Source organism: Gallus gallus, chromosome Z, assembly GCF_016699485.2.
Source record: "Gallus gallus isolate bGalGal1 chromosome Z, bGalGal1.mat.broiler.GRCg7b, whole genome shotgun sequence".
Lineage (NCBI taxonomy): Eukaryota > Metazoa > Chordata > Aves > Galliformes > Phasianidae > Gallus > Gallus gallus.
The window spans coordinates 2,276,668-2,302,038 of NC_052572.1; the positions used below are offsets into that span (position 1 = coordinate 2,276,668).

The 25,371-nt window shown below is 42.3% G+C and overlaps 1 protein-coding gene across 1 annotated transcript in view; it reads left to right on the forward strand.

Annotated features, from left to right (window-relative positions):
• Nucleotides 1-25,371, forward strand: part of LOXHD1 (lipoxygenase homology domains 1) — a 149,206-nt gene that overhangs the window by 57,923 nt on the left and 65,912 nt on the right. Inside the window, exons 8-19 of the mRNA XM_025144978.3 lie at nucleotides 433-683; nucleotides 1,617-1,752; nucleotides 4,015-4,175; nucleotides 5,099-5,185; nucleotides 8,041-8,176; nucleotides 10,525-10,679; nucleotides 12,885-13,045; nucleotides 19,658-19,734; nucleotides 20,543-20,739; nucleotides 21,060-21,252; nucleotides 22,024-22,184; nucleotides 24,852-25,155. Coding sequence (XP_025000746.3) covers nucleotides 433-683; nucleotides 1,617-1,752; nucleotides 4,015-4,175; nucleotides 5,099-5,185; nucleotides 8,041-8,176; nucleotides 10,525-10,679; nucleotides 12,885-13,045; nucleotides 19,658-19,734; nucleotides 20,543-20,739; nucleotides 21,060-21,252; nucleotides 22,024-22,184; nucleotides 24,852-25,155 — 2,019 coding nt within the window. The remainder of the gene's footprint in view (nucleotides 1-432; nucleotides 684-1,616; nucleotides 1,753-4,014; nucleotides 4,176-5,098; nucleotides 5,186-8,040; nucleotides 8,177-10,524; nucleotides 10,680-12,884; nucleotides 13,046-19,657; nucleotides 19,735-20,542; nucleotides 20,740-21,059; nucleotides 21,253-22,023; nucleotides 22,185-24,851; nucleotides 25,156-25,371) is intronic.

A 25,371-nucleotide genomic window follows, 5' to 3' on the forward strand; every position in this document is an offset into this window, starting at 1 on the left:
AGCCATCTGAGAAGTAAAGTTCGTATGAGGAAATAGCACCTTTCCTCTCTTCAAGCACTCCCTGACATACTGGATATTTGGGACATCTCAAAATCAAGCAATTTAATTGTCAATTCATTTATTTTTCCTTTTCTTCACCCAATTGTCACCATATGGTGATAAAAAAAACCCAACACATATTTTTTCCCCACTGGGCTGTATGACAGGGATTTTGTCAGCACAAACCTGCTTCTCTCAGACTGCCTGAAGGTAGCTGTGCGTTTCTCAGAGGTATGTGCAGAACAGAAACAAGTGAAGCGAGTTGGAAGTTAAAAAGACCGGTGGGAAAGCAGCAGAGCCCAATGTAAATCCAATAAAAAGATCTGAAATTCATCTTTTTTTTATTCCCCTCCCTTTTTTTTTTCTTCCTGACCAAATTCCTAATTCCCCCAGGTATTGTGTACAATGTTGCCGTAGTGACGGGAGATATCAGAGGAGCTGGCACAAACTCCAAGATCCATGTAATCCTGCATGGCTCCAAAGGCTTGAAGAACAGCGGGACGATTTTCCTGGAAGGAGGTGAATTTGAGCGCGCCAGGACAGATCTCTTTAACGTGGAGATAGCATCTCTTCTCAGTCCTCTCAGCAGGGTCACCATTGGGCACGATAATTGTGGCGTCAGCTCTGGCTGGTATTGTGAGAAGGTGAGACTAAGACGTTTGCAGGCAGCTCAGGCTGCTTCCTATTCATTACCTGACCCCAACGATAAAAAAGGCTGCCTTTATTGGGATGACAATATCCCCCAGTTTCGCAAGTCGATATTATACATAATGCATGGTAGTAGCTGATTGTCTGAAAGGCACATTAGATGTATAAATCAATCAACTACTAATTGGGTCAATTGTCTCTCTACAGTCAAAAAAAAAAAAATAGAGATTATTTTTTGCTCAGCGCCAAAAGAACCTTCAGATGTTTGCCCAAGGGGCCAGCCAGACATGTGCTCTTGGATTGCGCTGAACACTTCAAAGCTGTCATCTATATCCAAACTTCCCTGAAGTTTTCAATGCTGCTTTGGAGCCCAGAAAAAAAGTGGTTGACCACCTCTGTTACTGGGAGGTGTTGGAGGAGAGTTATGGCGTGTGCACTGTGTACACCACCAGCAGGAGCTAATGGGAGGGAGAGCAGGGAGGCATCGGCCTGCACAGATGTGAGGAAGTTTAAGTTTTCCTGGAAAACAAAACCAGCCTAGGATGCATGTGAAGGCTTTTTGTATCTTATATTTTCTGCAAAAATTCTACCATGGAACAGTGTGGTGAAGGGTCTGTACTGCAGACTGACATGACTGCAGATACGCTGCGTGTTAGTGCTCCTATTCCCTCTCCCTGGTGCTGTTTTGCCTCTTCTTGGATGACCCACTTTGGTGTACTATGGAAAAGAGGGAATAACAAGATGGAAAGGTCTTGGATATGCTGCAAGTTGCCGGAATTGTTCATGCTGGTCCACAAAATCTGACTTTGAGAGCAGGACCAAGAATTTCAGGTCTGTTTTTGCATAAGTTGCTTAGGCTGTCAATATCATGGTCTTGTGGTCTACCAGTAATGGAATATTCAGACTCACTTTGCCAGTCTCTTTTCCAGGTGGTGGTTTACTGCCCATTCACTGGTATTGAACAGACCTTCCCATGTGGGAAATGGCTGGATGAAGATGAAGGAGATGGCCTCATAGAGAGGGAGCTCTATGAAATGGTCTCCCTGCGACAGAGAAGACTCAAAAGTAGGTTCAAGTGCCCCATAGGTTCCTGAGACACCACCTGTCCCCATCTGACAATACCCAGCATGGGATACACCCAGTGCAACATGGATAGGCCCATGCTCAGGTGGATGCTGAAAAGAATTGAGTCCAGCATTATTTTCATAGAATCATAAAGTCATCTGCTTTGAGCATTCTGCTTTGGGAAGTTTTAAGAAAAGAAAAAGAAAAGAAATAAAGCAGCTTAAAAAATATTTTAAATATCTTGAAGAAGTGCACTCATTTTCTTACAGGAAGGAATTGGACCCATCAACCTTCCTAGAGTCACTGGGTTTCGGGTGCTGCAGCCACCAACTCGCCTTTGCAAATAAGCTAGGCTACATTTACACTGCTATAGAGGAAGAAGCTACCTGTTCCAGCTGGAAACAAAACCTAAATATACTAAAAAGAGAAACCCTGGGGGAAAACAGGAAGAAAACCCAAGCTGGGAATCGTGCTTGTTCATTCTTCCTGTTAACTTCAACATTTCCACTTTTGGTCATTGAAGGAAAAAAAAATACAGCTCTCAGTCCTGTCCGGCTGCCAAATGTTCCTTTCACAGCACGCGTGTTCTGTGTTTGAAGCCTTTTCTCTAGAGGGAGGCAAGCACACATGTTTGAGCAGAGGAGCAGGCCTGGAATCAGCACTGCTCCTTCATCCATACACTGCCCCAGCACTCAGCCATGATGAGTAGTTCTGCACCAAAGCTGGGTTGCTGCTGCCTCACTTATGTGCAAGCAAAACATTTTCATTAAGATAATAGACATGATTTAGTCCGGGTGCTTCGGGGTGGGCTCCTGCCTAAACAGCAGTTCATTTAAATAAGCTTTATCTAAATGTTAGTCAGTGTTACAACCACATCATGCCTGCAACTCGGTCCATTTAACTGAGGCATCTGCAACCTTTAACCCTCTATTATCAGCTCTGATTGTTATTGACAGACTAATTCCCCTGCTGCCGCAGTGCAGGAGATAGACAGAGAGCATTAGCCCTGAGAAATCGGTGACCTTTAGCTGCCAGATTACAGGAGCGTAAGACTTGGAGTCAGACAAGACCCATTCTGTCATCTCGCCTCTCTCCCCGTGTGCGCAGGACTGTCCCTTTCTGTGAGCTGATCAATGCTGGGTTCATCTTTGCGTTGGGTATCCATGGTGAAGTCAGTCCCTGAGCAACATCTGCACGTAGCTCCCCAGCAGGCAGAAGCTCTATCAGCATTTAATCCTGGTGCAAGCCCCCTCACCCCTCCCTGCATACACTGCTTCGGATTCCCCTCAGCAAGAGGTCAAGAGGGCCAAACCCAGCAGACAGAGAAGTCCCTGCCATCTCCATTGCCCTTGTTTCTTCCCCAGGAGACCAGGCTGCTCTATCGTGTGGTGCCCACTGACTTGCCTCTGCCTTATTTTTGCTCAGATAAAGCTTTCTGGTGATTTTCACAGGACACTTTTCGTGAATATTATTCAAACGGGGGTGAGACTTTTTCTTGTCAGGAAAGTTTGATCTTTCCCTTCTTTTTTTTTTTTTTGGGGTGGCAGTCACCTCCTTTTTTACAACCAAATGCCGAATGGATCAGTAAAAATTTAATTTATATGCACATCATCATACTTCTACATTCTATTCCAGGCTCTGAAGGTCAATCCGTGCTCATGTGGTCTGAGGCATACCAAAAGGGTTAGCAATTCTTTCATTAGGGGTTTTTAATAATTCAGCTGATGTCTGAGTTGGGAAGGAAATCTGTTCCTTCTTCTGTAGATGCAGCAAGGCCTGCAGATGTGAAGTGTTACCAATACAGAGTGCAGATGAGGGGCTCTTAAGAAAATAATGTCACCTTCTCATAAGTATCACCATCCTCTGACATGGAAACGAATGTGAAGTTGCTGAGGATAATGGCCTTGTAGTTGTAGGTGCTGGAGAGGTATACAAAAACTGCACAGGTGGAGCGTGTCCTTCATCTACCCTATTAGTAGTGTATGATAAAGAAGAATATGGCCTAGCTGCAAATTGGTCATTTATGTGTTTTCCCATTTTATTTGAAGTTGAAGAATAGAATCATAATTCCAGACAATCTCATTCCCCAATGTTATGTAGGAGCTGATTTTCCTTCATTCCATCCAGCTACCTCTACAACCCAGGGAAAACAAAGAATTATGTTTTTAAACAGAATGTCTTTAAAATTCCTTTTTTTTAACTAAAAGAATTGATTCTTTTGTGATTCCATCTGTGGTTGGTTTCTGGGTTTTTTTTTTTTAGAAAATCCCTGGTCTCTCTGGATCTGGACGAGTGACATTAAGAATGCAGGGACAGATGCCACCATCTTTTTCCAGATTTATGGAGACAAAGGAAAGTCAGATGAGATGAAGTTGGACAACAATTCAGACAACTTTGAAGCTGGACAAACCGACAAATTCATGGTATGGATCACAGCATAGTGATAAATTTGGCCGAGTATAGTTTTCCAGGGCATTGGCTTCAGTCTTATACAGAAAATCAGCAGCATGCAGTCCATACCTCCATGTTTTTTCTGAAATGGAGGTGAATTCATTTAGTTTGCTGGTGATGCAGACAGTTTCCTCAGTGGTGGATGTGGCCTGTCTTCTCCAAACAGGACTTTAGATGCTCAGGTGGTGATGACTTCAAGTCACAGTGCGATAAAGTGAAGCAAATAGTTGTTACTTGCAGTCCCAGTTACTACACGCTATTCTGTCCATTTAGATTGTGCCATTTAAATGGACATTAGCTGTTTACAGGAGTATCAATAGTGCTGTTTAGTCTTGATGGTGATCTTGTCTTCATCTTCCTTGACATGACCCTCCATGAATGTTTGGGGCTGAGCTTAAAGCATACACTGAGTTTGGAGGCTGGGGGTAGCCTTCTTTTGTTCTTATCTCCCATTTTTTCCCTTCTTTTAGGAACAAATGTATTTTCAAAGGTTAAGTGGGGTCTGGTCAGAGAAAAATTGAGAAAAAAAGGATTTCAGTTCATGACTGTAGCCAAAACATCAGCAACCATAACTGCCTACCAGAGGAAGAAGTCTGAAAAAGAGCTGATGCTCAAAGCAGGCTTTAGCCCTGCTTGGGAGGTTTCAAAGAGCTTTCATGATCAAGACTGTCTGAATTCAATCTGCACGTTCCCTTCTCCAGAAAAGAGAGTCCACAAGCTATCTTTGTGGAGTGGATTTTATTACTTTTAAATAACATTAGTATTGTAGTTTAGTTTTTGACTCCTCTCTGACTTGGCTCTTAAGAGATGCTCAGTGGTGTCTTTCATGTGGATGCTTAATTGACTTACAGAAATGGATAATACTCATTTCTTGTTTTGTTTTTATGCTCTGTAGATTGAGCTCCCTGATCTGGGCACGTTTTATAAGCTTCGGATATGGCATGAGAAAAGAAATCCTTTTGCTGGCTGGCACCTGGATAAGGTGAGAGAACAGTAAGGAAAGGCACAGCTGAAAAGCCACATTGGTCAGAGAGATGTGTGCTATCAATGCTGAGTCACTGTGTTCCTCAGCTGATCATTGAGTCTGATGGGTTTCAACCCTTTACAAGGGTAGATCATCTCTTTACAAGGGTAGATAATGGCAGGAAATGGTTTTAAGTTAAAGGAGGGAAGATTTAGGTTGGATGTCAGGGGGAAGTTCTTTCCTATGAGAGTGGTGAGGTGCTGGAACAGCTGCCCAGAGAGGCTGTGGATGCCCCATCCCTGGAGGTGTTCAAGGCCAGGTTGGATGGGGCCCCGGACAACCAGGTTTAGTATTGGATATGGAGGTTGGTGGCCCAGCATGCAGCAGGAGGGTTGGAGCTTCATGATCCTTGAGGTCCCTTCCAACCCAAGCCAATTCTATGATTCTGTGTGCAGTGCTCAAATGTGCCTCCAATTACAGACTGTGCTGGCTGAGAGGTGAAGGTAGAAATCCCTTATGAAAATAGGAATTGAAGGGGAGTGCACTGTAGCCTGAGCAAGGGTATGCATGGAGAGATGTATTCATTACTTTTTTTTTTTTTTGGAGGAAATTCCTTGTCCCTCCCATCCCACTCAGAAGTTCAGCCCAGCTTTGATCTGTTTGACCTTCCATCACATTTCCTTCGCTCCACCAGCAGTGATTACTGTGCCGTTAGCCCTCATATAAGTCTGCAAGGGCAGCAAATTCATCTCTAAGCTTCACCACTACTCCTTCTCCAGCACTTGGAAGACTTTTTCTGCACTTAAGAAAATAAACACTTTGCTTTGCAGCCATAAATATCTGTGATGATAAATCACAATTTACCACGTAGGGATTTTTCTTCTGTGGCTCTAATGTGCTTTGACAGACTCTACTCTCTTGCATAGTCAGGGAGCTGTGAAAGCATATGCAGCCAACCACAGCAGCAGTGTTGAGAGAGCATCAAGTACTGCTGTGTCTTCCATATGGTGGGAGAAGGTGCCTGAGTGGGGTCTTTATCAGAGGGAAAGTACTGGTTAGACTTTGGGCCAGTACCATTTTCAATTAGTGATGAGCAAGAGTGCTTAGACCTTCCATGGATCCATATTTCTGTGAGTGTTTTTTCCACACAGGAATTGTGTGTGGGGAGGCAAGAAGGATCTAGCAGCGTGTTTAAGACTCATTTTGGGCCAAGCTCTCTGAGGAAACATGGTGATGATGCCAAAGTAAGCCTCCTGTGGACAGCAAGTCTGACACTTTCAGCACTGAGCTGGCTGCACATAAATCCCACCGCTCTTGCATCCATTTTAACACCAAGGAACTTCCAGCTGAACACTTAACAATGCTTTGTTCCGGTCCTCACACATTTCATGCTGAAATTACTCCATCTCTGTGCAGCCATTCATTTTCAACAGTAGGAAAAAGCATATTGATCAGACCAAAAGTCCCCCTAGCTCCTATGTCATGTAGATGCATGATGACAGAAAGTAAGGACAAGCATTTATGCTACTTTCCCCTGGTATTCCCCCATCTCTTGACTATTCCCAGTGGAACGCTTCCTTCCTGAGCAGATCTGGTAAATACAAAGAGTTTAATAGATTTCTCTTCCATTTATTTGTTCAAACATTTCTTTCTCGCTTTGAGCACTGAAGCTTTTAAAAACCACAACGGATTTCAGCAAGGACTTCACAAATTCATTACACCCTTCTGCTTGCCTTTAACTTTGCTCTACCAGCATCATCTGATGGCTGCTATTTCTTGTAGCAAGGAGAAGGAACAACTAATCCCCCTACCTTTTCCATTCCACCCATGATTTTAGAGACCTTCATCGTTTCCTCTCTTTACCTGCTCCTCAATCCTTAAGCAGATTCCTACCATATTTGCTCATTATTCATTTGCAAGCCGCTCCAGATCTTTGTCTATCCCTGTTGCTGTTTTCTGGGTGTTTCCTAGTTGTGCTGTCTACTGGTTTTGGGTTGAGGGGACCAGAAATGCAAGTGCTGTCCAAGGTTTGCTCTGTGAATTTGCTTGCGCCTGTGAATTGTCTTGTATAAGAATATAACAACACTTTCTGCTTTATTCTTTGCTTTATTTCCCCCTAATAATTCCTAATATTTGAATTGTTGTTTTTTTCTCTTTTCTGTTGTGTTTTGCTCTGATTTGGTTTATTTTTATTCTCAACTCAATACTAAGTTGGTATTTCCAATCTGCAACTCGACCTCATGGCTGAAGATTAGAGCCAAGCTCCTAGATATGTCAGTGCTACAGAAACAGGACCATAATGCTGCAAAGAAGCCAGGAAAAAAAAAAAAAGAATATTTATTTATTATTTTCTCCCACTAGTTTGGATAGGGTAAATGTTAGAACCCAGTCTGGCAGTGGCAAATGGCCATCATGGCCTACTCAAAAGCTAGATCTCTCCCTATAGAATTAATGACCCTGATGATGAACAACATGATAACTGTGTTTTAAAAGGACAAGCATTATCCAGCACACCCTGCCTGCTCTGTGTCTTGCTGTCCCCAGCTGAAGACACACATTTCCTGTGTTTGCATAGGACACGATGTGGCATATGATGAGCAATTACTCCGAGCCACAGTACCCATAAAATCCATCACAAGATGGCAGAACAACTAGGGAAAAGAGCAACAAAAAGGTGACAAAAGACTGTGACAGCCTGTGCTCATTTTGGAGGGCACACACTGTAGTGCACGGCTCTGGAAGATGGTTTTCTTATTAATGCCTGTTATTTCTTTCCTGCGACCTGCTCCTGCTTCCCAGGCACAAACCTGCCAGGAGCCGGTTGCTTTCTGTCCCTAAGCTCTGAACTCATGTGGTGTTTTGGTTTAATGAAGGTAACTCTGCTGAAAACACTGACAAAAGACAAATATTCATTCAACTGCGGTCGCTGGCTAGATATAAATGAAGATGACAACGAGATTGTGCGGGAGCTCCCTGCAGAGGGGTCTCTGGTGACTGAAGTCATGCCAGGTGAGAGCCATGGGTTCAGTGTTTGGGGCCTGAATAGAAAGAAACCCTCTTTGTCTGAGGGATGCACGAGCAGAGCAGTGCCATTCAATTAGCTCCTCTTTCTGGCACTTTCTCTCTGCAGTCTTTTCTGTGTACATCATTAGCTGCATGAGGCATCACAAATCCCAGGCTCTAGCTCTGAGCAGATTTCTCTCTGCTGGGAGGTGGGGGAGCTCTGCCCATCACACTGCTGTTTCCAGAGCTATATCTTTTTCCAACTTGCATTTTTTCCCAGTCACTCTTAAAAGATGAAAAGCCAGGTTTGAAGGGAAGCTCGTACAAATCGTGTTTAGTTGGAAAGCAATCTAAAATTTAACAATCCTTTTTGTACGTTAGAGTTTTATTTAGCTATATCTGTCTGTCTACCTATCTACCTACCTATTTGTTTACTCAGCTGTATGTATTAATGTTTAGACAGTTACACAGAGCAGTTGTGCAAGAGCACAGGCGCCTTTAAGTGCACACAAGAAAACGGAAGTTCTTATTGGGCTAATTATGCTCCAACTAGAAGTTTAATTAAGGAAAGCCTCAGAACTTTGTGTTGTTCTCCTGAAGTGGTCACTTCTGTTTGACCTTGGGTCACAAGAATTAAATATACTTGGAAGGAGAGTTTTGAAAAGCAGAATAGCTCAATGTGGCCATTGGGTTCTCTTTTATTTCCACTAAATCACACAGTGGGTGTCCACACTCCGTAGACCATGATTCCCCTCTTCTCTGAAATTTCTGATTAACTCAGTGATGTGCATGCAGCTGAGCTGCTCCTTAGAAGAGGAAGAGTAATTGTAATTGCAGATGTTATTAAAATGTAAATAAACTTGTTTTTGAGATGTATTTTTAATCAGCGTGTGGAGAGGGCTGCTTGAGCTCAAATGCAAGCACTTTCCCATAAGGGGCAATTGTGCTGAGCAGAGCCAAAATGCAGCACTTGTGCATTGGGAGGAAGGAAAGGAGCACCGCTTCTAGTCCCACCTGGAGAAATGGATGAAACACCAAAAACCCTCCCAAGTCATGGGTAATTCTGTGCTGCCTCCTTCCTGCTGGGAGAAGGAGCTCACTGCTCAGCAGGACCCTTGCTAAAGGATAGGCTCCCACTCAGCTTTAGGGGAGAAAAGGTGTGTGAGTGTACAGAGGTCAGATATGAGGTGGTGAGCCTGATCCTGTCTGCCTTGGAGGAGGGGTAATACTCCCTTCTGCCAAGGTGCTCATGAGGCACTCATTTGGGAAGGCACTCAAGAACTGGCACGGGCTGCCCAGAGAGGTGGTGGTGCTCCATCCTGCAGACACCTGAGGTCAGGCTGGATGGGCTCTGAGCACCTGGTGGAGCTGTGGGTGTCCCTTTTCATTGCTGAGGGTTTGGAGCAGATGACCTTTGAAGGTCCCTTACAGCTCATATGATTCTATTAAGAATCTCTGCACCTCTCCTAAACTCAGTGGTGCTGGTAAGGATGTGTTCTTACTGCCCTTATTGTTAAGGTTTAATCCATTAACATTAACAAAGTGCTGCAAGCTCCTTGCATGCACAGTCTCACAGGGAGAATGTTAGAATAGTCTAGGGCTGCTGTCTGTCTCCTTTCTGTGAACAAAGATATATGGGCTGAATTTTGATGCTGAAATTCCATCTGGAAATGCTTTCTTGTATGGCATGGGAGGCCTTAGTTGTTGCCTCAACCTGGGGATATGGTTCAGTGGGCAGGGTGGTGATGAGTTGCATTTGTGAGTGATGATCTCAGTGGTCTTCTAAAACCTTTATTATTCTATGATTCTAAATAAAATTCTCAGAGGTGACAAGGAGACAAGGCACGACCCAGCCTGTCATACTACAAGAGGCCCAAGGAGATGGGGCCAGCTGGGCTTCTCCACTACTATGCAGTCAACATAAATCACCCGTTCCTTATGTGCCACACCATTTGGCTCTTTTAAACTCTTTCCTTCTGCCATGCTCTTGCATATCAAAACAAAGGTTTGTCCCCAGAGAGGCTGTTACGTGGTCCCTAGGCCTGACAGGAGAACCATGACCAGATTCCAACGTAGCCACACGTCCCAGACTGTGAGGTTTATCAAAGGAGGGTGTACCTACATATATTACTTCAGAGGGGTTTTATGGGTTTTCTTAACATTTCAGGCCTTCCTTTTTTCTTCTCTTCTTCTCTTAGTGATAACATGGAAGCGTAAGAGCCAATGCACACGCAGAACTACCACTTGGAAGAGCGAACTCTTAAAATTAATCTCAAGTTTTTGAAAAGCGCAGTAAATTTAAATGGCAATTAACTGTGTTGTTGAAACTGCTTTATTCATTTATGCCTCCGCAGTGATAAAATACCGAGTGACAGTTTGCACGGGGATGGTAAGTGGCAGCGGCACAGATGCCAACGTCTTTGTCTGCCTCATCGGCGACCAGGGGGACACAGGAGACCGCGTCCTCTACAAATGCATAAACAATGTCAATAAGTTTGAAAAAGGCAACGTAAGTTCAAAAAGCATCTCCTTAAGATGGGCTGGAAAGTGCCATTTAAAACGTGTGATGGTTTGTAGGTGTTTTCTGGGGGTTTGCAAAATTGGCTGATTTCCCTGCTGATTTGACCAAGAGCAGTAGGGGGAAAGAAATCGTAGCCACAGAGTATCAGAACGGGTTGCATTTGGAGGTCAGGGGCAGTGTTCCCTTTCATGACAATGCTATTTTCATACATAAATGTCCTAGTTTGCTCCTGAGCTGAGTGCTGAGCATTGAAGTTGTGTCTTCAGACTGGGGAAGCTTCCTGGAAATACTTCCATCTTCCAGGAAAGTTGAGCCTGTTCTGAAAGCTGGAAATAATGAAGAGGTCAACCTGAAGCCAAAGTCCTTGCTGCATTAACAAGCATATAATACGCAGATCTGATTTATGAGGTCAACCTACTTAATATGTTCCATTATGAGGCATGCTTTGCATGCCATGGGTTGGATTTAAATTGGTAAACTATACTCAGCCTCCTGTGGAGGACAGTATGAAAATCTGATCACAAAGCTCTTCACATTCTCCGTCTTCTGCATCATCATTTGACTGAGAATTGGGAAAGGAAAGAAAATGAAGATAAAATGAGGTCACATTTTCAAAACTGACCATTGGATTTAGGCTTCTTAAATATACATTAGTGCTTCAGATTTGCCTTTGAGTGTTCAAAATTTCCAGTTGTTCCCTGAGGTTTCTGTGTAGACTTGAAAAGAATTTTCATTAGGTTTATCTTGTCTGGTAAGACCTGTCTGTAGACACATGGCATTTACATAGTGGTGAATTTCATTCTGCTTCTGATATGAAGGTTTGTGGGCAAGGACACTGCAAACATTGTATTTTTGCCTGTGTATTTGTATAATTACGTGGTTTTTTTTTGTTTGTTTGTTTTTTAATTATTATTTTTAAAAAGTGGGTCCAAACTGTAAAGGAGAGTCATTATGTCAAATGGGAAAGTCTTACTCTGTCAAAACGTTAGCACAATGAGTCACGTTTTGATGTTGGTTTGAAGACTTTTGGTGGAGTTTCAGAGAGAGGTTTGCTTCACAGAAGACAAAAGATATTTTAAACACAGATTATCACTTCTTTATTTTACTCCCACCAAGATGAGCTGTAGGGTAACTTGCATGAGGTAAACAAAGGAAGATAGGAAAAATATTTCAGGGAAGCTGTTCAATGTGATTAATAGTATCTAGACAATATAATGCAAACTGGAATCCGATAATGAATACGTGCTCTTTTGGCATGCGGAGCTGGAAGCTGGTGAGTGAATTGGAAGTTATTTAAAGATTGATCCTGACAAACTTAGAGCTCGTACACTTAAGAGGCTGAATATCTACACTGATTAACTCAAATGCTCTGTTAAGAAGAAACATGGCTTAGTCAAGGTGGTCTCTAATTTACAAGTCCTAAAAACCAACAGCACCTTGATTACCAATTTAACTTGCTTGCAGATGCAAATTAACAATCTGTATAGATGGTAAAATTTAAAGATGCCTTTAAATTAGATGTTTGCCCTGCTGCAATTCCTTCCACTTACTTCTCATTAATTTGTATCAGCAACTAATAAGTAAGATGAACACCAGACTGTATTGACTAAGACTGACGCAATGAGCTTTTGATAACTTAAATCCCCACGCAGAGTTTGTAGCTAACACTTACTTGTTTATGGAAGCCCATCATTAACAATGAAAACTGTGGCTGTATTTTTAGTTGTCTTAATTTTGAGTACTGAATAATAGAAGCAATGAGGGTTGCGTTTACAATTGCTCTTTCCCAGTTGAACACCATCATCATCCACCAGGACAGGGGTCTAGAGTGACATGCTCAGGCTCCCCCAGAAAGCTGATGAGCAAGAGCTTGAAACAGGATTTCCTGCCTGTGTGAACTCCTCGACAATCAAATTAGTTTTCTTTTTTTTACAGCTGTGGAGGGCAAGCAGTGACATGGGAGATTTAAAATGCTGGGAGATCACATGTTTATGAATCTAATATTCTGCTTCTATCACAGCATTCCAGCTTTCATTCTTTGGTAAATTAATTTGCACTTACTCCTTCATCTTGTGAAGAGTTATCTTGCAGCATGCTCATGATGTTGGTTTGATTGCAGTAATAAACTCGAGTTCCCTATTTGTTTATAGGGAGAAATACTACCTTACCTTTTTGTTTTTCTCCTTCTCAAAGGCTGATGAATTCTTCGTTGAAGCAGTAACACTGAAGCAGGTGAGGAGGGTGAGGATAGGGCATGATGGCAAAGGAGGAAGCAGTGGCTGGTACCTTGCCAAAGTGATAGTGAGGGAAGAAGGACAGCCAGAAAGCGAGGCTGTGGAATTCCCCTGCTACAGGTACTGGAAACAATGCTTGTGCTTGCTAATTATGCCTCCAGCTAAGCATTTGCCAGACTTTGAAGATCCTAGCTATTATTCCAAGACTGGAATTTTCTGAGCACAGCTTAATCCTTTCTATTTATTTATTTATTTATTTATTGCTAAGCCTGAAAGCAAAGAGTGTGGACTGGGAGGTTTAAGATGCTGTTAACTCCCCTTACCAAGTGATCAGCAATCTGAATTGTGAACGTCTCATCAGTTAGCTCAGTATTATTGGAAATTTCCAAAAGGCAAAACGCAGCCTTCCAGTCCCATATCCAGTCTCACTGCAATTGCCTGCTGCAGAAACATGCTCTGCAATCTGCTGCAGATTGTTGGTTGTATAGCATGTGTGGAACAAAGTTCTGTTCCCTCACACTCACATTCCATCTTTCCAGGAGTGATGGGATGGGATTTTTTTTTCGTGTTGGGAGAATGTAAAATTGTTCTACTGCCATCTTCAAAGCTCCTTGAATGAAGGGAAATGCATATCAAGCATAGAGAGATACTCACAGAGCAAAGGGTTGTAAGTCAACCCTATAGGTGAATTATAACTGTATTCTTCTCTTTCCCCGACAACCAAGTGGCCAGAGGAAAGGTGTTATAGTGAGGCTGCCCATGGGTAGCCAGATGCAACATCTGTCCTGGCATTGACTGAGGTCTGCCTCCACATCCTGGCACAAACCAGGGATAACCGGCTGAAAATAAAACAGGCATTCAGGGTAGTTCAGTGTCCTGTACAGTTCCACTTGCCCTTGAAGAAAGTCCACCCAGTAGAATGGAAATCCACTGAGCTTCACTTACCAGCAGCAAGTAGCTGTTCTTAAAATCCTTCTCTAGGGGCTCAACTGAAATTGTGAAATGCAAACACGATTATTCTTAAATTGCAGACAAGGGTAAAATCACTAAGCTGATTATTTGTCTCTTGCCACTGCAAATCAGGAAGAACAGCACTGTAATCAGGGGAGTCAGCCTAATATAAACCAGGACCTAACCCCAGCCCCCCTCCATTGCTAAGCCATGTCACATCAGACAGCACATACACTGGGGAGACAGCACTGAGCTGCAGGTGCAGTATCATCGTGGCTGTGGAAAGCAAGCTAGCCTCTCCCCTGTGCAAAGAACAGACCACAGTTTTATGTCATTGCTGCCTTTCGGTGCATATTTAGAAACCATACGTTTCACTGAGTTAAGCAATCAACCCTAGACAGGTTTTCAGTTGGGTGTGCAGTGTCTGTGCGAAGAGCCGTGCTGCTGAGGCTCTTTGGAGTTATTTCTCTGTCTAACTGCACTATGCAGCTGGCTCGTGTTAGAGATAATGTTTTGATTTTTTTATTATTTTTATTTTTTTGTTGGTTGTTACCGCATCTTCCCTCAGCTTGGAGTGTTGACCCCACCTCTAGGTTAACTGGTGTCGTTCAGAAGAAGCAGAGCCCACAGGGTGTCCCTCTCAGGCCAGGGACAAAAAAGGGAGGGAGAAAAAAAAAAACAAAAAACCCAAGGTCTTAACTCCAAAATATATGGGGCACGTTCAGGCTTCAAGTCACAAGTGATGGAATTCCACTCTTCCTACCTTTCTCACAGTCTCTTTTTCTGAGTGAGATCAGTACCGTTCATGTGGCTTCATTTGCTGTCCTTGTGCCAGCATTATCTCTTCCCCTCAGATTGAGAAGGTAACATGACTGATCGCCTCCAAACACAGGGAAAGCTGCTCCCTATCGCTATCTTTGGTGCCCGTGTCTCTTGAGAGACAGGGGCATCATCGCAGTATACGGGTGTCGTCATGGAGTCGAGATATCTGAGGGAGAAGGTGCTCACCCACTGCATCCTCCGTGTGAAGGATAAGTATCTCCATGACCTGCAGCATTTGGAAGTTTCCCTCCAGTCCTGTGGGCCAAGGACAGCTTGTATGCCCACTGCTTTGGCAGATGCTTGGAAGGACCTTTGCTTGCTTCTTCAGAGCCAAGGTATTGAAGAAGACTTGGCCAAGAAGAGCAGCCTTCTCTTAGTGAGCCAATGCAGTGAGGTTAGTTAGCCAGTGTAAGCCAGACTCCATCCCAGGGAAGCTGCCCTTTCTGCTTGGCTAGTCTGAGGCCAGCCAGTGGACATGCTGATGTTTTCACTGCCTCCATCTCCAAGATGGGATTAACTTCAACTCCTGTAACCTCCCATTGCTGTGTCCTCACTGAAAGATACTTCACTGATTCTTGCAGCTCACCTGCTGCTGGAACTCAGCTAAAGGACAAAATACCTTCCAGCAGGAACACATCTCACCTGTGCTCCTGGTACTCCTCACCTCTGTAAAAACTAGGCTGTACTGGTGTGTGGAGAGCAGATATTATGACAGAGAGCTGTCTGAGCAGTTTCCACTACATCTGATGTCCGTATGACATCCATATAGATCTTCATTGCATATAACTCACTGAAATCTCTCTTCTAGTTTTATATATATTCATACACACGGTTATGTTTTGTCTTTTGATTTGACAGCCTTTTTTTTATGACTCTTCAGGAACATCTATAACCTAATAGTCACCACAGCTCCAGGAGAAGAACTTTGTCTTAAAGGGAGCCAACAGAGATGAAGAGAAGATAAGTGGATTAATTGTGAATTTGTGTCAGGCTCAAGATGAGCAGCCAGAAGTGATGACTTCCAGGCCTGTGCTTTCAAACTCTTAAAACAGTTGGCTCCAAAGAGAATGGCTTGTAGCTCTTTTTAGAATCAGTGATATTTAAAACGGTCATTTGATATTTGCATGTATGGAGAAAATGCAACAGCTCCAAGAGTTATTTGCAGAATTACTAGTACCTCACTTGGGTGCATTGCAGTATTATTCCTCCTCTGTGACCTCATGAGATTATAATATCCATGATTATTGGAGCTGAATCCCAAATCCTCTATGGAAGTCCAGGAATGGACTAGCTGACATTCTCTATAATAGCCTATTTTTCATAACATTTATATCCTAGACCAAAATGAATTTTCAATCTGGTAGTCGTGAGTTCATGATAAGATATGATTTCACATGCTATAAGTTATTACAGTTCTACTGAACTCTTCCATAGTACTTAGTTACATTTTTTTCTAAGCATGTGGACTGCAACGTCCCATTTTTGCCCCAGGAAAAGAGAACATAATTAATTCCCTGAAGAACAACAGGCAGGCCGTGAATGGATGATGCACTAGGAAACCCCTATGTAAGGACGTTTATTTAATCAGATGCCAAAGTGCTCATCATACCACGGATCCAGAGAAGATTCCTTGAGTTTCACTGAATACATTACAAAATCTAATTTGTACACATCTGTATACGTACATTGTATTGGAAGACATACACAAATATGCACGTATGCCTGAATTTGTCACACTGAGTGACATGGTTTTGTGGGCATGACAGTGGTGGGTTGACTGTTGGACTTGATGATCTTAGTGGTCTTTTCCAACCTTAATGATTCTATGATTCTATGAATTTGTCTGGATGTGCTAATCATTCTGGTTGCACACAAGACGTCATCTACAAGACTTCAAATGTTATGTGACACCATTCTATCTTTTTCTAGTGCTTCCATGACTCTCTGGCCCTCTAGACATTCATGCTAGAGTGTCTTTCATGAAATATTTCTGCCCACTTTGGGTTACTGGACATATAATATCTCTTTAAAACTAAGTTCTTGATATGCCCCTGCAGAAGCTGTAGTGGCATGTGAATAACATGCACTGAAACTGTATAGAAACTAAGCAGACTCTGGTAAAATGAAAGAATATTTTGACAGGTCTTTTGTACTAGGAATATGATAGAACTATGCTGAAAAATTCCACTTTCTGTTGCCTGAAGTATTTATAATGTGTCAATCCATTTGACTTCAGAGGAAGACTATAAACCCTTGGTTGCAGTCTGCTGCTCAGTGATATGCTATTGGAAATACGTTGGAGTAAATTTAGCATCTTGCAGCATATGTGCTGAAGAGAAGGAATACAATAGCATTGTTCATCTGAATACTTCCTCTGTCACTAGTTGAAGTCATCTTCTTGAGAACATAATGCTATTCTCATCGCTGAAACAACCTAACAAGCCACAGCCTTAAGCCAGTTCTGCTGATAATCCTCCATTTCCAGTCCAAAGCAAACTCCTTTCCTTGCCACCAGTAGCTGCCAATGTTGGTAGAGGGAAATTATTTATCTAGGGATGCATCCTTCTTTATTGGATGCATTATTCTTGTCCTTCCTCGCTGCTGATACCGTACTGCACACCGAGATCTGTTTCTCATGGAATGTATTTGCATCCTGCCAACGTGGTGGAGAAGGGTGATTGTCCCCTCCCCATCCCTAAAACATCAGCAATGGTGAAGGTGAAAAAAATGAACAGCACGTACACTGGCAGCAGAAACTGCAGCTTTCAGCACACAAAGAACAAGATCAAGAGAGCAGAAGTTTATTCTAGCTTGTGGCTTCTGCTTTCCTGAAAGCCATGCTGAGTTCAGTGGTCCTGGGATGACTGAGTTTGGTTTAGTTGGTCCTCCCAGTACACAGAAGTACCGTGTCATTTGGGATGATGTGATCCTGTAACATTTGGATACGTGTCCAAGGATGTGAATCCTTAGCCAGCATCAAGAACTACATGACAGAAGGGTATTAAGGACCAGTTCTACCAGGTAAAATTCATCCCCCAACCCCAAAATATCAATTCATGTAAAGTCTTCCTCCTTTAGGACTTGACATCTCAGCATGCTCCCCTTCTTCTCTCCTTGCACTTCACCCTTACTCCATTCCTGACATCATTTTCCCAGTCTTCCCCACAGATTTTTCTATTCTTCTATCCCTACTGCACCTCTCAACCACCATCAAAGCACAGCACCACAATGAGCATCACGCTTGGTGTTAAATCTTCCCACTAATCCCCTTAGCTTTTAGCCCTTCACAAGCCACCTGCACGTGGCCACCTGCTACACAGAGTGAAAGGGAAGAATACGGGGTAGGCTGCATACCCGACAACCTGCAAAAGCTTCTAGGGGGGCTGTGGGTGTGCGTGTCTGTGTGGTGGGGGATGTTTGCTTCTCTCTTTTGCAAGCGGACTTTGCTGCTGCTGCTGCTGCTGCTGGGATTGGCCATCTCCAGGTCATGTTTGGGCTTCTTTCCTGGTGCTTGTTTCCTGCATGGTTTCTTTGGGTACGTTGTTTTCCTGTGTGCGGGAAGGGAGAGGAGGACACCAAAAAGATAACATTCCTTCCGATGGATGAAATGGAGATCCATCATCGTGGGTCTTACTGAATACCTGGTTGCCTACTACCAAGCCCTACTGGTCACGACTGAAATCTGTGTTGTTGTTTCTTTACCAGTGAGATAGCACAAAATTCTTTCCTCCAGCTACCAGCAGCATTTGTTCATGTCCCCAGCTCCCAGTTATGGGTGCCGTCCACTGCTTTCCTTGCGTGTTGGTTCACCAGCAAAATCAAAGGTAGAAAGCTAACTGGGAAGCTGGCCTCCTTCCATTGTCTGCTGTCACCCACGTAGCTGTGTGGCCTTCTTTAAAAAGAAGCAGATTCTGAAAATGTATTTTTCCATTTCTAGTTCTTGGAATTATGATAGCAATTTAAATAATCTGCGTGGCCTGCCAGGGCTTTCTCCATTGTTCTTCATTCACCCCCACTGGTTTTAAGCTCTATTTTTGTTTGCAAAGGATGCTGCTGCCAATAGCTGTCTACCTGGAAACAGGAGGTGTTCTGGGAACTGGTCCTGCTCTCACAGTGTAATATTTGGGGACTGACACCAGTGTGGGAAATCAGACCTTAGGTGGATGCTTTTGGGAATATCTTGCGTGGGTAAAAGTGCTGTTGGAAGCGTCAAGTGAGAAACTTCCACCAGAGCTTCTTCTGTGTGTTGTACAATGATTGCCATACAGAGTACAGCGCATCTGGGGCTGAAATTCCTCCACCCACAGGGCTCAAGGGGCAGCCGTGAAGGTACCAGGTTTGAAATTGGTTCAGACTTTTTCCCTGGAGATTGTGGCTTTGAGATGGTTCTTCTTAACCAGTCTAGTTGGATTGTTAGCTTATTGCTGAGGAAAAGGGAAATCCTGCTGCTGGTGCCAGCTACCTCCTCATACCCTGTCCTGGAAACAGGAATAATAAAATTCAGGTCCTCCCTGCTGGCATGAGAAGGGAAGAGAGATGATAGCTCAGAGTAAGCAAACACTAACAAGAAAGGAAAAGGAAAAAGGGCTTCTAGTAGCTGATGTAATAAAGATGGCAATCAAGACAGCTGGTAATGAAGGCTGCAAGTATTTCTGATCAATAAAAGCGAGAGCTTTTGAGAGGCTGAGACTGCCCATTTACGGGAATAACTCATGTCTGCCAGACAGATGGAAATCACAGCGACACTTATCCGCTGTGCTGAGAGGGACTCTATTGGTTTCTCTTCTTGGAAATCTGTAGGTTTGAAGTGTGGCTGCTGTAGAATCCAGTCAGGCTCCTGCAAAGCTAACAGAAATCGTTTGACAGTGGAGTTTTACTGTGTATGGAGCCAGACTGGATTATAAGAGGTCTGATAGGTCCTAATCATTCCAAGATAACTCACTTCTGTTTGTAACCCAGATGGCTTGACAAAAATGAGGATGATGGTCAGATTGTCCGAGAATTAGTGCCTGCTGGAGAGTCACCGTTGCTAAAAAGTGAGTTTAGCCTGCAAAAATAGGTCTGGATTTGAACTGTGTGTGCACCTAATTACTTGTTTTACTCTACTTAATAATTCATGTTAGTTCACAGCAAATCTGCTGGGCTTTATTTTACCATTCTTTTGCGGGGAGCTGTAGGTCACTCGGAGGAAATGCCTCTGACCCCTAATTCCTACTTTATGTGTGGGATTAATTTGCATTAAAAAAAAAAATTGCAACATTGTGTGTAGAAAGGAACTCTGATTTTTAATTTTGCCATTTGTTAAAGAATTGTTATGGGATTTCATGCGTGTGTGTTTTCCTGTAGCTTTCTCTGAACAATCTTGAATTGCCACTCCTGTTATAGAGAAAAATCCACCAAAAAAACCACTGCATTCCCAGAGAAAAATGCCAGAATATTACACTGCCCTTTTCTGGAGAGCAAGGGCTCCAATACTGCAATTTTCTTTAGAAGACTGCCTACAGAAATTGAGATGCTTTTTGTTTTTATAAGAATTTTTTTTTGTACAGGACAAAGTTTTTACATAGAAGAAAGTTTTTATTTAGAATGAAGAATTAAAGCTGTTGAATTAACTTGCAAGTATAAAAACATGGTGAAACCACCCCACTTTCCTGAGCTCATTTTTATGACTTGGTAATTATCTAACAGCGAGGGAAAGGAAAATATTTTTCTGTTTATTAGCCTAACTGCTGTCTCTGTTATGTGTTGGTGTATATATCTAAGGTGTGACAGCCACCTTGGGTGGCTTGCCTGGCTGGAAACGCCACTCACACATCTTTATTTTGTACGTTAATCTTACTTTAGATGTCAGTTATCACATCAGTGTGAAGACGGGAGATATCCCCGGGGCCAGCTCAGACTCCAAAGTTTTCATCAAACTCTATGGTGAAAAAGCTGACACCAGCAAGGAGACTCTCTTGGTCTCTGACAACGACCTAGGCAATTATTTTGAACGTGGCCGAGTGGATGAGTTTACTATAGATACAATGGATATTGGGAAGGTAAGAATTAATCGCAGGTGGCACTGTGCTTTGTGCAAGTGGCTGAATTCAGGATCAATATATAGCAAAGGGTTGTAAAAAGTTCTATCATTAAGAAATATATTTGATTTAGACTGTTGCATTGGCAGCCTACCTGCTGGCATGTGAAGTGACTATTTGAAGTTTATTTTCAGATACATATAGAAATGATTTGCATGCGCACAGTGGAAGAGTAGGGTGCCAGGAGAAGTAGATTTTAATGCTGTAAATAAACTTTGTTTTGTTTCTTTCTGCTCTCATGGTTTCTTGATTGCTTTTTTTTTTTTTTTTTTTTTTTAAAGATCAATCGGATACTAATTGGACATGATAATGTGGGTCTCCGGTCTGGATGGTTCCTGGCCAGTGTCCAGATCACAGTTCCAGTCCAGGGAAGGCAGTACATGTTCCCCTGCAACCGATGGCTTGACAAAGACGAGGCTGATGGCAGGGTGGAGGTGGAGGTCTACCCAAGTGAGATTTTGCCCATTGAGAAATGTGAGAGAAGACACACTGAGAAATGCATGCTTTTTTTATGTAGATAGGATTAAATTTGTATTAGTAGTGTTATTAAGGACCAGGACAGGCATCAAAAAGTTCATGTCCCAAGAATCTTACCTCAGCGAAGAAAGTAAATTATTCCACTGTTGGGTTTTTGTTGTCATTATTTTTCTTCTTTTTCCCCTAAAAGAGTTGGAAAAACATTACCATGTGCTCAATCCACAGTTCCTGTCCTTCATTACAATACCAGTGGGCTTTCCTTTTATCACCATTATGTGCTTTGCTGCCCACGTCCTGCACAAATGCACATCCTATCTTGCCTGTATTACCCCACAGTTTAATACATGTGAACCAAATCCCTACTGTTCATTTGACTCTTAGCAGAAAAATTGCTTTATTTCGAAACTTAAAACTTGCCTAGAAATCATGAGAAAATGTGTTTTTCCTCTGTTCCATGAAACTCACTGTCTATTATTATATTCTTGGCATTATTTAACCACTCCATAGTTAATAGTGAAATGGAATTCCCTTTTAAGGCTCTGTTTTGCAGCTCCCTGGCACTACTTAACACTATAGAAGTGAAAACTATTAAGTTAGTTCTCAGTGAAGTGGCGTGCTATCTCATATTTCGTTTGGGTAAGAGTAAGAACAGTCACCTCAGCTAAGTGACCATTTGTTTGCACAAAGTAATTTGATTTTGAACCTGAGCTCTCAGGAGCATTGTATCTGAGCTTCTCTGCTGATTTAACTGATTTATTTTTGGACTAGTGATAAACTATGAAGTGTCTGTAGTTACTGGAGACGTGCGAGCCGCAGGCACCAACGCCAAAGTCTTCATGCAGATTTATGGTGAGACTGGCAAAACTGAATTGATCATCTTGGAAAACAGATCGAACAACTTCGAACGGGGAGCCACGGACATCTTCAAGGTATGATGAATACAGCCTATCCTGCTTCCATGATGGGAAAGAAATGACCAGCCAACATTCAGATATCAAAAGAATGATCGGCCCAGTCATCAAGAGAATCGGCCTCAACAAATTGGCCAACTCTGTTTGCCTCTTCTGACCTTTACTCATCTTTTTGAGGGGTTTTGTGTTTCATGGAGTGAATTTTTTATTCTCAGGAGTTGATAGCAAATGTTTCATTGAAGGACGTAGCCCAGTAGCTGCTTTTGGTTACCTTTACCTTCAAAAGGAGATAGTTACATTAGACTTCAAAAGATCATAAACTTACATTTTATGCCTGAACTGATGTTATTGTCCCTGTTCAGTTGGGATAAAGATAATAAGGTATAAGCAATTTCATTCTTGCTTCTAATCACCCGTGCCATTTAGGATTGGTATGCTTCTTGAGCTGTTCCTACAGAGATCTGCTTCTGTAAGTTATGCAAATGTACAACTGCCCCACAGATTTTACTACCTGTATCACGTGCCTGACATGCACTGTATATTCGTAACACCTGAGGTGCACAGCTTTCTCTGCCATCTATTGGTCTGGAAAATGTTTAGGTCTATACATCAGTGTCCATACCACTTTTTGAGGAACTCAGCATAAGCAATGGGGGAGTTGAGATCTGGCTAACCCAGAAAGAGTGTCTGAGCCAACAAGGCTGGCCACCACTAGGTGACTGGGCATCCTCTCCTGAATGGGATCTGGCTATGTATGGCCATCATCCTCTTATAGCTCGTTGTTTGTTTGTTTGTTTGTTTCCTTGGGTTTTCTTTTTCCTTCCACAGAAATCAAAGTTTGGGGCAATAGAATGGTCTGTGTTCTTACTCAGAGTGGGGGCAGGTTGTGATGTCAGGGTATGTCAGAGTCTCATCCTTCTGTAGAGTTGTAACCTCAAGAGACACCAACATCTGCTGTACCTTGAGGTCTCTGAATTTGCAATGCCACAAAACCGGGATCCATTTCATCACTAAAGTTAAGCACTTTATCTACTTGCATAAGCTTCTTGGAACCATAGGAATCAGGGTGTCCTTCCCATGGCTACAGGTTAATGGGGTGCCTTTATAGCAATCTTTTCCACAGCTGTGATGAGTAGTTTTGAGTTCCGTTCATTCCCTCCTGACACAGTTCCTTGCTTTATAGAATGGAGTTAGCGATGTTCATCAAATTTTATTGAGTTCTTCAGGACTTAAGAAGACAAACACCTTATAAACTCCTACTTTCTTAAGACTCTTTATAATTTTAAGGTTATATTTCTCTGATTTTAAAGGAAAAAAAATGAGGAATAAAGCTAACAACTTCATGAGAAATAGCTATTAGCCTATATCAGGTGTATATTAAAGCCATATGTACAGTCTTCTGTTTACATAGCCCTGTTTATTTCCTCCCTTGGATGTTTATTGCTGGTCTTTAAAGTTCTGCCCATTTTTTGTGTTGCTTTTTTTCTTTTTTTTTTCCTTCTGGGAATGCAAGGCAGAAGCAGTTAAGCAATATTCGACAAACCTATCTCTTTCATGGTATGAATACTTACAGACAGATGTAGACAAGAATAAGATAGTGTGAGCTAAATGCTGATAGGAAATGTCATCAGTTATAGACAGAGCATGCAGGATGATTACAGCAAATCTAAGAGTAAAGCAAAAAAAAAAAAAAAAAAAAAGATATTCTTTATGCCAAGACAGCTGGATCAATTTTAGTTTTCTGATAAGCATCTTGTGTGCTATTGATTTTGTTTAAATCTACTACTACAAAAAAATGCTTCTGGACTGAAACTTTATATGCCGAGTTGCCAGATTTTAGCCTGAAGCAAATGTTTGCAAGTTTTGTAACATATACACTGCCTATCGGTATAAGCAGTCATCAGAAACAGGTCATTGGTTGTTGAAGGATTGCATGGAGTAAAAACCTGTAATCCAACCTCATTAGGTAATAGTACAGACACATAATATAAACCAACATGATTTTTTATCCGCTGTATTGACTGCAGAGATGGAAATCTCCCCTTTTATGCAGCCTCCTGCTACTGATGCACTGTAGCCATGAATGGATTGTAGCCTCTCTGCATAAATAAATAAATAAATAAATAAAAATCCGAGAAGATATTCTTCTCATTTTCCAGACCAGATGTAAGTAGAAGAACAGTCTATGTTCCTCCAGAGTTCAGATTATCTGAGCACAATTTACTGCTTTTTCACACTGTTGTTATTGCTCCTGTCTTGGTTCATGTCTTGTGCTAGGTACTGAATATATCTTATTTATTTCAGACACCAAGCAGCCCATGAGCTAGTATGATATTTGACATATTCACTTTTAATGCCAACATGGAAACAATTTTGGTGAAAATAAATGATACTTATTAATGAATGATAAATGAAGTAAGGAGCCCAGTATATACAAATTCAGCTCTTATCTCTACCACGTTGCTCTGGATGTCTTCAGATTAGTCTGTTCAAGTGAGATTTGGTAACAGGAATTACGAAAACACGGAACAGGAAGGAGAGATTAATGGTGGACTTGTTTTCTAAAAAGACCTTGTTCTCACTTTTCCAGTCAGACAGGTGTTTTGGGTGATGTTTTTAAGAGTCCATTTTCTGAAATGAAGATGTCTAATGTTCTACTGGGTACTGATTTTTCCTTGGTGGCAGGTAGAGGCTGCAGATGTTGGCAAGATTTATAAGATTCGGATAGGCCATGATGGGAAAGGCATTGGGGATGGCTGGTTTCTGGAAAGTGTCACACTGAAGCGCCTTGCCACGAAGATGGATGAGTCTGATAAAAAAAAGAAGAAGAAAAAGAAAAAGTCTGAGGAGGAGGAGGAAGAAGAGGAGACAAAGGTGGAAGAAGTAATGGATGTCTATACCTTTGTGGCACACCGCTGGCTAGCTAAAGATGAAGGAGACAAGGAGCTTGTGGTTGAACTGGTGCCTGATGGAGAATCTGAACTGGAGGGTAAATATCAGACATAATGTACATGTGCGTGGATAGAGCTGGGAGTTTAGAAGGCCTTAGCTGTTTAAACAGCTAATGACAAGGGCTAGAGAAAGATGGTGCATCTCATGTTTTAAGACAGATGCAAATGTTTTATCATGCTCCAGACAAAACCTTTCTTAGATCCAATAGGCCTGATATTTTTGGGCCATGCACTTCTTTGGGAGCCAAGGATTT